We start from the raw sequence: 15,751 nt of genomic DNA on the forward strand, positions 1-15,751 counted from the left end.
CCCTTTTGTTTTCCTGACCTTTTCTAAATCAATTAGAATTCATATTCTTTTCTAATGCTTAATTAGCTCAGTGTGAACAATTAACTCGATCAAAAGGAGAATTTGATCTGTCTAAAAGTTAGATTTTTGTGAACAATTGATAATAATTGTTGGAAGAAGTGACATGTGAGATCGGCTAAGATAAAAGCTGGTTCTATCATATATTTCGTATCATGCAAAAATGACGTATAAGGACCATGCTCGTGAAGAAATTCCACACGTGGTAGTTTTCACATGGGGTATTTATATGTAACTTGTAAATTTTGCATGTGTAGTTATTTCATATTTGTAACTTTCAAACTACAAAGCTAGTTGTATGGTGATTGCATAAAATTATCCTACCACGTGGAAGTTACATAGAAGTATTTTATTCACGTGAAAATTGCACACAAACTCTGATCATGTTGAAATTACATAAAAGTAACATGCTGGCGTGAAAATTACATATAACTACCGTGATTATATTTAAGGAAAAAATCAACTAACTAGCCTCCATTCGTGAAAATGCACAAAATTTCCCATGCAATGCACAAGGGGTTAATTCTAGTTTGGATCTAATAGAATTATAATAAGTTCGTCCTAATGACGAATCTAAGAAGGGCTAGCACGGCCGTGGCCCCATGTTTCAAAATTTCTTTTGCAAATGAGTGTGTTATTATTTGTGAAAAATGCTGAAATTACTTTTAGCGCCACTTTTAAATAAAATTTTAATTATGACCCCCATAAAAGAATTTCTGGATTCATCATTGGTTTGTCCTATAATTAAGTAGCGTTTCAAGTAAAATGCACATACCAATTGGTTTGAATTGGTTCAAGGATAAGTATTTTCTTAAAACCCCAATTTCATGTCATAAATCCCTAACATCATATTGTTTTGTTTGACTTGTATAACACACTCAAATTTTCCCAAAATTTTCCTACCCCATCTTTCATCTTCATGTCACTCCCCACTAAATTGAAAGATTTGTCTTTGGTGGGATTTAAGAAATTGAGTTGGATAGATAAATTTTCAAAAACTGAGATGTAACTAAATCAAAACTATATAAGTGATAAATGATTAATTTTCTTTTAAAAATATTATTATCTTTTCATATAGTGAGTATTCATTTCCATCATTTTAATTCACGCGCCAACCAAATTTTATAATAGAATTTTATTTAATTCCCAAAAGCTCTATTCCTTAGAAATCAAATTTTCCCTCATTTTCCATTTCCCCTTAAATATTTTATAATATCAAACTGACCCAAAAAAGGGCTTGATTTAGAAGATGGATTGGAATTTGGAGGTGTGATTGAGCCAAGTGAGCGATTTGAAAGGAATCAAAGTTTTATAACCATCTCACATCTCACTTTTCTAACCATTCAGGAGAGATTTGGATTTATTGATTTTTTTCCCCTCCCTTATTGAACTCTTGCAGCTAATTTTACTTTTTGTCAAAAGAAAGAGTCAATATCATAAAATTAGAGACAATACAATACAAAAACTCTAAAAAATCATACCAATTATAAACTAAAAACAATAATACAACTCATATTTTTAAATTTTATACAATGAATGAGAGGATGTCGATACAAAAACTTGAACAGACATAAAAACAGTACACTAATAAGTTTTACCTTTCAAATCAAATGAGACATATCTATCACCATGCCTTTTCCTTTTCTTGTATTTCATCAAGAAGAGAAGAAGGAAGAGTGAAATGATGAGATTCACATTTTTTTTGGGCATGGATGGAATTAAAACAAGTTAATTATACAGCCGCATCATCATTATACATAAAAACAACAGAAAATTCATTAAAATAATATAGCAGCACTATTTATAAACCATCAACATTAAGGATCAATTCTTTGGATCTCAAACACACCTTTTTGTGGACATGATTAATATGGTTGGTAAATTTAGAGCCTTGAAACCAAAAAAACAAACAAACCCTGAAGCCAATGAAACGAGAGGCCCTGCATGTTAGAGTTATCCATTTATTATTTGTGAGACTAGCGGCGATGTTTTCTCGCTGTGTCTCTGCCCTCTTAATGTCTCAGCTTCAGAACTCTGTAGTCTTGAAAGCACAACTCACATCTTCTACACTTCAGTCGTACGCGTACCAATTCATAGTTCCTTTTCGCTACTTGCAATGTGTGCCCCTCTTGCTTTCACACTCTTATTCTTTACTTAATAATTGACCCCCCCAAACAGTCTCTCTCTCTCTCTCTCTCATTGTTTACACATATTCTTTTATTGGAGGCAATTTTATACAAGACATGATCAACTATTGAATATGAGTACTTTTAATAAAGATTTGAATTAGAGTCAAGAATATGAATTGAACTTATCGGCCTATCTGTTTAAACTTGTTATTTTTATGGTTTGGGCTTCAAAAATTAAGATGTGTTTTCCTCATCTGCATAAGCCTTCAAAAATTGAGCTTGAATTCAGGCTACCTGTTTAGGCTATATTTAGTTTTACCCTTAAAAAAATCAGACATGTTTGATTTTTAAATTAAATGTAGACTTTGAATTTTTTTTACTTTAAAAATAGAATTTATATTCTTTATTTTTAATTTTAGAACATTATAACATATACTTTAAAAAAATAAATGTGTAATATTATAATATAAAAATTAAAATTTTAAGAAATTGAAAAAGATGTAAATAAATAAAAAAAGGACTTACTAGCTAAAGCCAGCTCGTTTACTAGACCAAATTTGCATGTTCGTTGCAGTATAAGAGATAAAATCCTTCTGCTAAACCCAATAATTACTGTTTTTTTCTTTAAAAACCTATCTAAGCTAAAACAAAATATTTGATTTAATTGAACACATCATAATTCAAAATTTATCTGCCCCCATGTTAAATTTAAATTCAAGGAGGGTTATAAATGTTTTTTTTTCTTTCACACCTAGTATCCTGAAGCCAATGTTTTCATAATCGGACTGAATATTGAACTAAAAAAGTTAGCGATTTGCATGGTCGAACCGGGTTGGACCAATAGTCGAACCGGTGACGTAATAATTAAATTAAAAAAAAATATGTATATAAAAATTTAAATATAAGAAATAAATATGAAATTGTCACTTAACTTAAAAATAAAACAAAATATTTTAAGTTTATCATGATTTAGTAAGTCACATAATACAATATAACATTAAATGATCTAAAAAAATTTGACAAAAAAATAAAAAGGGCATTTTTTGAATAGTCCGGTTTTTAAAAACCGGATCTGATTCCCAACTTGATTATGGTTTCTGATCCGACCGTCGGTTCAAAACAGTCCAACTCTCCAAACAATATTTTAGCTTGACTGAGCCATTAGCTTGATCGCTCGATAATCCGACTGTCCAATTCAATTCAATTTTTTAATCACTGCCTGAAACGTTTGGATATGCTTAGTTATAAATGTTAATTAACCAAAAGCAAATACCATTTGGGGCCCTTCCCTTTTGTTTGTTTTGTTTTGTTTTTAACTTGAGGCCCTTCAAAATTGTCAAATCGGACAAATTCTGATCCAAGCAAGAGTTTCTCGTCCAACTGATCCAAAGATTATAATCGTTGGGCAAATCAATAGTCAACTTTTAAATGCGGCTGGTTTCGTCTCTGATTTGATTATTACCTCAGATTTAGAAAGTGAGTAGCACAAAACTGGTCCAAGTGTCCAGTTCATTCACATTTTATGAAATCTTGGTCATAACTAGATTAACGAAAAACAAGGGTTCGAGCAGATCAATAACTAGTCAAAGCATATCTCCTTTAATAATATTGTTCTTCAAAATCAAGAATACTCATTTGTTAAATATTAAATTAAGATAGTGCTTATTTGTATATCTATATAAATACTGAATCGACAAATACATGTTATTTGCAATTTATAAACAATGTGACTCAATTTTTTTTTACTTGCCGTGCAGCCATGAGAAATTGTGTTTGGTTGAGAATATACTTAAAAAAATAAATCGAGAAATATTTTTTATAATTTTTTTAATCAGAGGATATCTTTGTACTATTAAGTTGCCAGCAACCCGCAAGATCTTTTGTTACAAGAATTCTCTTTGGGGGATGGTCAACGAAAAAGACGAATCTACAATTCAATCTCACCCATTCATCTCGCTACCAAAAAAAAAAAAAAAGATTGAACAAATTAAACCAACCGGATCTTAAATCACTATTAAATAGCAAGTACTTGAAGATACTAAGATACTCATTATTTTACAAAAATACATGATTCCCCAGTACAAAGAAAAAGAAAAGGGTCCATCGATATCATTATTGCTCAAAATTTTTCCTATGGGAAGGCATCTCCAAGTCAAAAAGGGTCAATTCCAGCAACCCCATTGTCTTCTTACCCAAAAGCATTACAGGTACATGCCTCCTAGTTGCCTCCATAAGTAGCGTATTAAATAAGGTATAAGTATATGTAACACACAAACGCACAATTATTATATAACAAAAATTACACTATCTATACAGAATCTCTCGTTATTAGGTCAACTAAATATTGCACCTTACCTCAAATTTTGGGATCCTGCAACAATAACTTGCCTCAAATATTTAACCTACCAAAGTGGGATTTCTCTTCCTTTCACTCGAAGAAAGTGACTTAAAGAGTGTATTTAGGTAAAAAGAAACTACAAAAAATTTGGAACTTGGGTGAGAAAAAAGAATGCTATTTTGGGAAACTATAAAACATCAAAAAACCACTTGGAGGAAGTAAGAGCATGACAGGCCGAGGCAGCAACACTACCAGTGCAAGCCAGGCCCTCAAAAGAACTACAAACAAATCGTCTTGTTACCTTCACCTGCTTCTTCTTCTCTGACTCCAAAATATTCATACAAGAAAAGAAAGGAATACATCCGCCTACAATACCCCCACCCTCTCTTCCATTTAAGAACTCTTCAATTTCAGAGTCTCTCACAATGGCAACATTTGTCAGAAGAATGGCTATTGGCTATGCTTTTCTTGTTCTATTTTTCCTCTCTTCAGGTTTCCTATCGTTCTGTTTTGCTCTTTGCTCTGCATATTTGCTTGATTCTAGTTTTTGCTCTCTAACTTTTTCTTACTTTGTTCTAGATAAAAAGAAGGAATCAGATACTAACATGATATATATATATATAGATGGGATCATATTTAGTTGCAGTACCACTAACTGATTTCAGTATTACTGGTTCGATCACAGATAGAGGATTCTTACTTGGAGTGGCTTCCTTTGGGATTAACTATGGCCAAGTGGCTGACAACTTGCCACCACCAGGAAAAGTGGTCGAACTCTTGACATCCTTTAAGCTCACAAAAGCAAGAATCTACGACACCAATCCTCAGGTTCTGTCTGCTTTTGCCAATTCGGACATTGAGCTCATTGTCACAGTAGAAAACGAAATACTCAACCAGCTAGACGATCCTCAACAAGCACTTCAATGGGTGAACACCCACATCAAACCGTTCGTTCCTGCCACAAAAATCACAGGAATCCAAGTAGGAAACGAAGTCTTCACCGATGATGACCCAACCCTTATTCAATACCTCGTACCTGCAGTTGTCAACATTCACAATGCAATTTCTCAGCTCGGCATTAACACAAACATCATGGTTACGACCCCGAGTTCCTTAGCGGTTCTCGATCAATCCTATCCTCCATCAAACGGCAGCTTCAAGAGCGAAATCTCCGAGATCATGACTCAATTCTTGGACTTCTTGTCAAGCACGAAATCCCCATTTTGGATCAACGCCTACCCATTCTTCGCTTACAAGGACGAACCGTCCCAAATCCCACTCGAGTACGTTCTATTCAATCCCAGCCAAGGAATGGTGGACCCAGTCACCAATCTACACTACGACAACATGCTATACGCCATGGTAGACGCGGTTGTCTTCGCGATTGAGAAAATGGGTTACGACGGGATCGAAGTGAAAGTATCGGAGACAGGATGGCCGTCCAAGGGCGATTCCGATGAATCAGGGGCGAGCGCTGAGAATGCAGCGACGTATAACGGGAACTTGTTGAGAAGGCAAATTGCGAACGAAGGGACGCCTCTGAGGCCAAGAATGAACCTGGAGGTGTATCTGTTTGCGTTGTTCAATGAGGATTTGAAGGATGGGCCGACGTCAGAGAGGAATTATGGGCTGTTTCAGCCTGACGAAAGCATGGTTTACGATGTAGGGCTCTCTAATATTAAATCGTCGTCGTCGTCTTCTTCTTCATCGTCCTCAGATGCTTCGGTTGATCTTACCTCCTCCGCTGCTAAGGTAAAAAGATTCGTCCCCTTCGCTTTCAGCTTTGTGAAAACTTAATATAGCTTATGAGAATAATTATAGTTTTAATTAACCCCAACTGTTGGTAGTATTTAAGATTGTACTGCTTAAGGAAAATTTAAGTCGGCCGAAATCAAGAAATGAAAAGTTCAGGTTCGTCTAAAAATTAACACTAGTCTTAAATTTGACTTTGAAGACAAAGATAAACTAGGCAGGTAATATACACCATTGATTTTTTTTTTTTGGCCTGAAAAAATTAACATCATAAACATTAATATATTTTAAAAATTCAATTTACAGAACAGGACGTGCAGGCTTCAGTAATCACTAGTTATTAGAAAATTGCTATTAAAATTTTTTTGATTTGTTTGGACTGGAATTAGTGAGGGCTTCTTGAGATTAACTGATATATTAAAAAAAATTACTCTCATGTCTCGTGCAAATAATTTAAATATAAAACTCAAAAATCATAAAATTACTCTACAATTCTGTATTTTTATTAAAATTATTTATTACTACTGGAAAGTTGTTAATTGAACACCTCCATAAAAAACTATTTAGTAATAATTGATTACATCAATATAAAAATTAAAAACATTAATAAAGAACATAGAAATTCATAGTAATATTGTGATTTTATAACAATCTTTTATATTTAAATTTCTTATATATTTTTCTTTAAAAAATTACTCCGATAAATGTAATCTGCAGCAAGTATAGTAATAATTGGAAAAAACGTGGTGTTTGACAGGGAGCAGGGAAGGATTACAAAAGCTTGGCCTATGGGATGGTGGTGTATTTGCTGACTTCAAGTTTATTGATGGACACAACTTGAAACAAGTAACTTGGTATATATATTCCCCATTCTTCATACCTATAAATAATATTGTATATAACACGACATTCTTCTATGCCTCTCATATATATTCCCAAAAAAACAAAACTGTGTATTCATAATATCATATTCACATATTTTGGCATCGCATGCTCAAGGCATCTCAATAGTATCGAAATGTATATGATTTAACCATTCATTTGAAACTTTATATTAAATATGAACCAAAAATCGAAAAGATTGGGAACTTAGAATGATTTTGAGTGCTCATCACTTGGCGTAGAGCGTCGAGTTTGAGACACTTGTCTAAGATTAATATTACTCTATCTTTATATTTTTATATATTTTTATTTGAATTAAATGACAAATTTATCCCTAAACAAAAAGTTTAGAGGCATACGAGACTTCAAAGGCCTAAACATGTTTTTGAAAATGATCCGATGTCTTCTATACCATTAATAAAAATTAACATTGGTCATTAATTAATTAGAAAATATCATAAAAAATATAAAAAGTTATAAAAAATATCAAAAATTACAGATAATAATTCAAAAAATTACAAGAAAAAAGACCAAAAAAATTCTATTCATCATTTTATATCATTTTTTGTCATTTTCTAGACAATTAAAAGTTAAAATTAACTTTTATTAATGATATAAATACTGTAATGTTTTTTAAAAATTAAAACTTGAAAGAGAGTATTGCACTAAAAGCAAGTTTAGGATCTTTATCATCCTAGACCTATTGTTTATGAGCTAATTTACCATTTAACACCTTTTTATTTCAATAGATTTATAATCTAAAATAAAAATATATAGTATTCTGATTGTCACTTTCAAAATCATTTATTATTTGAAAATAAAAATTTAAAGTAATTAAATTTATATTTGTTAGATTGTCCCAATATAAATAAACTTGCGCCAATATGAAAAGTCTTACATAAGATAGAATTAAATTTAATAATTAATAATATATAATAAATAAGAAATATTTATAAACTCGAGCATACTCCCTTCGTTTTTATTTATAAGAAAAACTATTATTTTTAGTTTATTTTTTATATAAGTAAAATCACATTTTTCAATAAACATTTATTGCAAACTTTTTAAATTACCCCTTATAATTTTATTATTGATAGTCATAAAAAATAATTAATGATAGTTTAATTAACACAATTAATAAAATATATTATAGTCTAATTCTTTTATTTTTAGATACAATTAATATAATTAATTAATTTTCTTAAACTATATGATACAGTTTTTTTTTTTTTACAAATAAAAATGGAGGGAGTATAGATATTATGACTTAAGATGTGGGGTTTCTAGTTAAAATATTGCCCGCTTCTCCAACCTCCATTGCTGCTCTTTATCATTGCAAAAAGCACAAGAACTCGATTTCTATAAACTCCGATTACAATGAAGGAAATGCAGGTAGTATTTTGCAGGGACTAGGAGGAACAAACTTTTGGGAGCCAAACGGAAGAGAAGGGATGAGGAAGTGGCATAGGATGAAGAGAGAGAAAAAAAAAAAAAAGAGAGAGGCTCAATTATTGTGAGTACGAAGAAGAAGAATAGGTACCGGCTCCAAACACGTACCGCCTCCAGGTGACTCCACTTTCACTTCTTGGCACCCCGGCAAGCCCCATGTGTCTCTGACGCTCAAAATTATTTCCCCTACCTCTCCATAATAACATCTCATTCTTTTTTTGTTTTTTTTTAAATAATAACTTCTACTCCTCATAATTTGTATATATATTGTATGAACAATTCTAGCTCTCTCATTTTCTTCTTCTTCTATTTATGCAAATTAAAATTAGGGGGCATCTGTTAAGGAGAATGAAAATGCTTTATTCCTTTTTGCTGTAAAAGAAAATAGATATGTCAATATATATTATAGTTTTATGATTGGAATAGAAATATATATTACTCCTACCATTTTATTTTTTTTTGTTTGAGTATTTTCCACATGTTAAGCGACTCACTTGTCCATATAACTTTATATAAATTCGTTTTAAACAAGAATTCAAATCTTATGAATAGATTTTTTTTTTTTAAAAAAAAACCACGTTGAAAGAGTTACTCCTAACAACTGGATTCCCGGCTGATAACATCCAAAAATGATTTGATAAAATTGGATAGAAAATGATTATATAAAAATTATGTAAATTTTCACGATGCTCTATTTCAAGTTTTCAACAAGTAATAGTATAAAGCAATAATATATATTAAGGTTATTTTTATAATTTTTTTTTAAAAAAGAAGAATAAAGATTCAAATCTCTCAGCCTCTCACCCTCACTCTGATTGATATAAAAACCTTAAATCCAACTCATTTAATTTTGATTTATTTTGAAAAGCAAAAGCTTTCACTTTCAAGGGAGTGTGTATTTTATTTTTCCAGGCAGAAAGGGGACAATCAAAGCTGAGCCTTATCAAAAGGTACAGGTATGACACCAGCTAACGTGGTGCACATGAAGCCCTTAAATCCTCCTTTCTTTGTGGAATAAAGATGTAAATTTAACTATAAATTATTTTTAAAAAAATATTTAATAATCTAAATTATTAAATAGTGTAAAATAAATCATAAATTTTTAAAAACAGAATATTCAGTAGCTCGTCGTTAACTTAAGCTAACAGATGTTATGTGAGGCCTATAATAACACGTGGCACGACACAGGATGCAACACGTCAGCATGGTAAAAGTATAAATTTAGTCAAAAATTATTTTTTTAATAGCGCTGGGTAGCCTCTACCATAAAAAAATTGATCATCCAACATCTTCCCCTCAATTTTGACCAAACACCATTTATTTTCATATTTATGAGGCCCACAAAGCATTAATCTCTCCATCTTCTTGCCTTTTTCTCAATCTCAACTCGATAAGAAGAGGTTCAAAGGGTTCTTATTTAAAGATATTCACGAAGACGACGCTAACAAAGTAAAAGAAAAAATTCATGACTAAATTAAGCTAGAATCAAGCTTTTTTCATGTATAGTAAAATCAAGCTTATATTTCATTAGCATCATCTTTGTGAATATCTTCAGATAAAAACTCATTGAACCTCTTATTCTAGAGCTTATATTGAGAATGAAGATAAGAAAATTGGAGAGATTAATGCTTTATGAGCCTCATAAGTATAAAAATAAATGGTGTTCAGTCATAATTGAGAGGAGGGTGTTGGATGAGCCATTTTTTTACAGTAAAGGCTACCTGGCACTCCTAGAAAAATAGTTCGTGGCTAAATTTACACATTTACCATGCTGACGTGTTGCGCCCAAATTGTGCCATGTGTCATTATGGGCCTTGCATAATATCCGTTAGCTTAAATTAATAGCGGGTTACTGTATACTCTGTTTTTAAAAATTCATAATTTATTCTATACCATCTAATAATTTAAACTATTAGATACTGTTTGTAATCAAATTTGTTACTTCACTCTTCTTTATTTCCTCCGTTTGGCATAACAAAGTCTGGCTGCGTGACACGTGGCATGAATTAGGTCCCTTGCATTGACACCTGTCGACAAACACTGGATTTTTGGACCTACTCATTTAGACCATCGGACTTAAAACAATTTCCACATAACAAGACTTTTAAACACGACTCTTATAAGTTTTAATTTTTTTTAAATGTTCATATTTAATATTCAATAATATTTTTAATATAATTGTTTTTAATAACAAAATATGTGAGTAAACAACAAAAACCATATCATTGAAATTATTGAAAGTTATTTGGTTGAAATTGTTAATATATTGTAAAATACCATAGTTGAAATTATTTGATAAAAGGACACAATTTTTTAAACTCTGTTTGAACACGATTAAAATTTTAAATAAAAAAATTATGCAGGCTCTCAACAAGAAGATTGAAAAACATAATCAACTTAAGATATGCAAGTTTATAGGTTTGAGCTTTTAAAGGTCAAGCCTATAAAGTCCAAGTTGTATTCACAGTCTTAACTACATTAAGAAATTTTCATTCCTTAAAATATTTTAATCATTTTTTATGAAAATGAGATTTCAATGAAATTAAAAATTAAAATGCATTTACACAATTATCTTTAAAAAAAATCCTATCTCAATTATATATAGCTGTCGACACTGGCGACGGTCGGAGGTCCGTGGTTGGCGATGAGGTCGACATCAAAACTCTGGCCACTAACATGTTAATAAGAGGGATGAATCTAAGATTTAAACCCTCAATAATCTGAGGTTGGCATAAAAACATTTATCAACCATTATCAGACAATATTGTGTGCGTGTCTATCTAAAGTTTTCATGTGTGCATGTAGTGTTGCCCTGCTGATTTGAGCCATTATATTCCAATAAATCTAACGGTTTAAAGTATATTTTTAATTTCAAGAAACTTCAAATATTTAAGTAGAAATCCATTACAACCTATAATTCATTGTGATCCTCTCTAGTATGTATTTGTCATCTAAAAGAGAGAAGTGGAAGATACATTTATCCATATGAATAGGCCTTCATTCATCATGTTGCATTCTTTTCTTTTCTTTTTTAATACAATTATCTGGTATGAGACTTATTGGATTCACTATTACAGAAAAGATCTTACTTGACGGCTATTTTTTTGACCTTATTTAATGATTATATCATATTCAAAAATTGTCAAATTCAAATGAAAGTAGTTCCCTAAATGTATTTTTTCACTTATAAAATTAATTAAAATCTTTGACAGTATTTAATAAATATTCAAATCCTTTTTAATCAACTAAACAACTTGCAATATGTTCTACTCTCTTCTACAAAACAAGAAGTGAGAAAATAAGAGCTTGTTTGGTGTTTTTTTTTTAAATTTATTTTTAAAAACAAAAAAATTGTTTAGGTAACCATTTTGAATTTAATTTTTTAAAGGGTTCTATTTTTGTTTCTTAAAATAAAAATATTTATAAGTTGTTCTTTGTTTTATTTTCTTGTTTTCAAAATACATTATAATTAATAATTGAGAACCACAATAATTTTGGACAATCATTATCACATAAACCACCACTATTAACCATTAGTGACCATCAATATTATCAAAATTTTAATTTTGAAACTATTTCTAAATTAATACAATCAAACAAATTTTTTTAAAAGAAAATAATTTTAAAAATTATATAGCAAAACTGATTTTAAAAATAAAAAATAAAACCACAACCAAACTGGTCCCAAGATTCTATAGTTTATAGACATTTTTGGTCATTCAGATCCGTTACAGAGTAGCCTGAAGTCTTTAATGACTATAAAATTTGTAAAGTGGTTTTATTTTGTAAGATCTGCAAAGTTAATTTTAAAATAAAAAAAGTATGGAGAAGTGACTGATTATGTCTAGAGGGAATTCGGCAAAAAAGAAGAAAAAGAAGAAGAAGATTATGTCTAGAGAGAGAGAGAGAGAGAGAGAGAGAGAGAGAGAAGAAGAAGGGGAACAAAGTCTTAGTTCCTAAGAATTTTGTCGTTATTTCCTTTTGAAATAGTTGTAAATCCTCAGAAGCATTGCATACAGCTTGTCAAATATGCATACATGCACTTAGTGTCTTATAAAGTAATTAATAAAATAAAAAATAATAAAATGTTATATTCTCACTACACCCTTAATGTTTACAACTTTATATAAATATAGTTAGAGTTGTAAATATATAAATTATATCAATCAATCCATTTTATTTACTCCAATCCCTATAATAAAAATATGAAGTCAACTTTTAATTTAGTTCAATCGGTTAGATCAAGGCAGCTTTATTTTTTCGGCCAACAAAGATCATAACAGCTTCTAACCCTCGACAATTATTTTTCTTCTTTAAATATACATATAATTGGTTAGAGGTTGGCGGAATAAATTCCTCATTATATATATATATATATATTACAAAAACATTACTATATCAATATATGCGTGTGTGTACAACTATACATGAATTATTTATGCATTAAAGTCAAAATCACAAGACATTATCAAAACCCAGAAATAGTAGGATTCGATTAAGACTGTCGCAAGTCGCAACCTTGAAAGTGATTTGCCTAAATTGGCTCTGAATGCTTTTGTCCTTGTCCAATTGTCCTTTTGGGTCATGTCAAACTGATTCTAATCCCCACCTCTAATGCTGCTTAAGGCTGTGTCGTATACATACTCTTCATTAATTTTTATACTTTGAAAGAAATTAAACACACCTAATATTAGTTAACTCATTCACGACATTAATTAATACTGATATAACAGCCATCAGTTGGTTCACTAAAAAGCATTCCATGTCCAATATATAATAATTAGTCTTAAATTAGACCACCCTAATGCTAGTTCAGATGGTAATTAATGTGAAGTGACTAAAATTAATGTGCATGAAGTTTCATGATTCAAATCCTTCTAATATACCAACAAAAATGGAGGAAAAAAAGAAAGAAAGAAATCACTCTCCTATCTCACAACAGCAATCTAAATATGAAAAAGTCTAATGAAATCAAAAAAAATTAACTCTAATATCTCATGTTATTTATTAAAGTTGTCAATATGTTATGTTGAATAGTTGTTAGTGGAGTCACTCAGCTGATGATCGACAACTAAAAAGCAATAATTAACAACTATTTAATGTTAATATAATTAACAATTTCAGTAAATTAAGGACATGAGACTTCACATTCAATGTTGAGAAGCATGCTAGTACGTGAGAACACAGCCCATCTGGTGTGTTAGTAAGCCATCAATTCAGAGCAAAATAATAATATCGAAGGCACTATACATCACATAAGGCACGAGAGAGTCTTTGTCCATTTTCTACTTGTTGGTGGTGATATGTTTTCTATTATTTATGCTCTGTGTCTCCTCATTGAAATCATACCTTCATAAAGCTGACTTTAACATGGCCTTGCTCAAATTCTAGGGAACAACAGTGAAAAACTATGCTGTTCATCATTTATAACTGCACTTGTCAAGTACCTTTCAGATTTGATTCAACACCTATACAAATAATATAATATACACAGCTAGGTGCATATGATGTTGGATCCCTTTTTTTCCTTTCTTATCTTCAAGGTGATCTCGTTTTCCAGGATCAGTCTCGTAGCTCAAGGATCGACACTTTTCGTGAATATTGATCGTTAATTTGAGCCTTGAGAGATCCATGGACTATAAGAATGGGTCCCACATGTTTATGAAGTCAGTTTCTGAAAAAGGAAATTAAATATGAAAATGTGGAACAGGAAGTTCATCTTCGTTAACGACACTTTGAATTTGATTTTTTTAAAATTAGAAATAAAATAGAAGATTTTGATGCATGCAAGTTGGGCAGAAAGGGATAATCTGAAGTTTATGCCTCTTAACAGCTTGTTTGGTTAAATAGAATAGTTAAGAATGAAAAGGAAAAAAAAAAAAAAACAATGGACATGTTGATGCATGTTAGGTTGGCACTTGGGATGAAAAGTATTTTGGCGGATATCCGATAAATTTGTAACGATATAGATGAAATTAGTATGAGTCCTGCGCAAGAATTACAGAAATTGATGAATGGTGGATTGAAATAGTAGGGATTCTGGCCAAAAAAAATTAAAAAAAGTAGGGATTGGAGGTATGTTTGGATTTCAATTAAAAAAATTTGATTAACAAAACATGATAATGTTTAAATAATATTTTCTAAATTAATTTTGAAAAAATTAAGGATGTTCAGATTATTTTATAGAATCAATTTTGAACAATCAAATTACAATAAAGGATATTCGTTTTTATAATATAAATATTAATAACAGTAAAATATAATAATCTCCCTTCAAGTTTGTTAAAATTATAGAGATCTCATTTTTGTTTTTTAAACTTGAGTCACGTTTGTTTATTAGGATAAAATGAAATGGAATTGATTAAAAAATAAAAGTAACAATAAAAGGATCAAAAGAGATAAGTGAGCACATTCATAATAAGGAGAGGTAATTTAGTTTATGGGGTTGAGAATAATAATTTATGAAATTTTTGAAAGGGTGATAATTCTCACATTTGTAATATATATTAATGAGTTTTATCATATTTAATATGAGAGAAGGATAATTTAATTCATTTTTGTCTTGATATTTTCAATTCATTTCATTCCATTCATTTCTAGTAACAAAACGTGATCTTATACTTTAACTTTAGTCCATTTCTTAATGCTGCTAGGGATATTCTGCTTAAAATTATAAATAATGCTTTATTATATTAATTAAAATATGTTAAAAAATTTAAAATTATTAATCTACCCTTTTAATCTAATGTATTATCTCTCCTCTAATTTTAAATAATATTATGTTTTTATTTTCATAAACATTTTAGAAATTATTAAAATTAATAAATATAAATTATATTTAAATTAATAAAATAAATAAAAATATATTAATTAATTTATCTCTCGTCACATTAAATTCCTAATAATTTTTTTGCCAAGCAATTTTCTAATTTATTAATTTTGTAATAGTACATGCTTGAAATATTATTTTTGTCAACTTATATATTTAAAATTTAAAATTATTATATAAATGAGTTTATTTATATTTAAGACTATTTTTGTCACCTTATATGTTATAATTATTGTTTGAAAACTTGAATTTTATGTTAAAATGGGGTTATCTAGTCCAAAATACATAATTTAACAGTTAGTTAATAGTTGGATT

At 30.1% G+C, this 15,751-nt stretch overlaps 1 protein-coding gene across 4 annotated transcripts; it reads left to right on the top strand.

Annotated features, from left to right (window-relative positions):
* Positions 1-4,883: 4,883 nt before the first annotated feature.
* LOC129285165 (glucan endo-1,3-beta-glucosidase 14-like) lies at positions 4,884-8,948 on the top strand. 4 transcript variants are annotated; one of them, XM_054920741.1, is made up of 4 exons: positions 4,884-5,016; positions 5,210-6,276; positions 7,034-7,130; positions 8,551-8,948. In XM_054920741.1, the coding sequence occupies exons 1-3, from the start codon at positions 4,950-4,952 to the stop codon at positions 7,115-7,117; spliced, it is 1,218 nt and encodes a 405-aa protein (XP_054776716.1). In that variant the 5' UTR covers positions 4,884-4,949; the 3' UTR covers positions 7,118-7,130; positions 8,551-8,948. The 4 variants fall into 4 exon arrangements, with proteins under 4 accessions (XP_054776716.1, XP_054776717.1, XP_054776715.1 ...); XM_054920742.1 differs by having other exon boundaries at positions 8,555-8,948; XM_054920740.1 differs by having other exon boundaries at positions 8,565-8,948.
* The last annotated feature ends 6,803 nt before the right edge of the window (positions 8,949-15,751 follow it).

Source organism: Prosopis cineraria, unplaced genomic scaffold (genome assembly GCF_029017545.1).
Source record: "Prosopis cineraria cultivar Desert tree isolate PC_DT_omini unplaced genomic scaffold, ASM2901754v1 PC11, whole genome shotgun sequence".
In the NCBI taxonomy this organism is placed as follows: domain Eukaryota; kingdom Viridiplantae; phylum Streptophyta; class Magnoliopsida; order Fabales; family Fabaceae; genus Prosopis; species Prosopis cineraria.

What these genes read in the sequence shown, in the direction of transcription:
- LOC129285165 (XM_054920741.1), top strand. Translation starts at nt 4,950, where the DNA reads ATGGCAACATTTGTCAGAAGAATGGCTATTGGCTATGCTTTTCTTGTT. An exon ending in TCTATTTTTCCTCTCTTCAG is followed by an intron (nt 5,017 to 5,209) that starts GTTTCCTATCGT and finishes GTTCGATCACAG; the next exon opens with ATAGAGGATTCTTACTTGGA. An exon ending in TTACCTCCTCCGCTGCTAAG is followed by an intron (nt 6,277 to 7,033) that starts GTAAAAAGATTC and finishes GGTGTTTGACAG; the next exon opens with GGAGCAGGGAAGGATTACAA.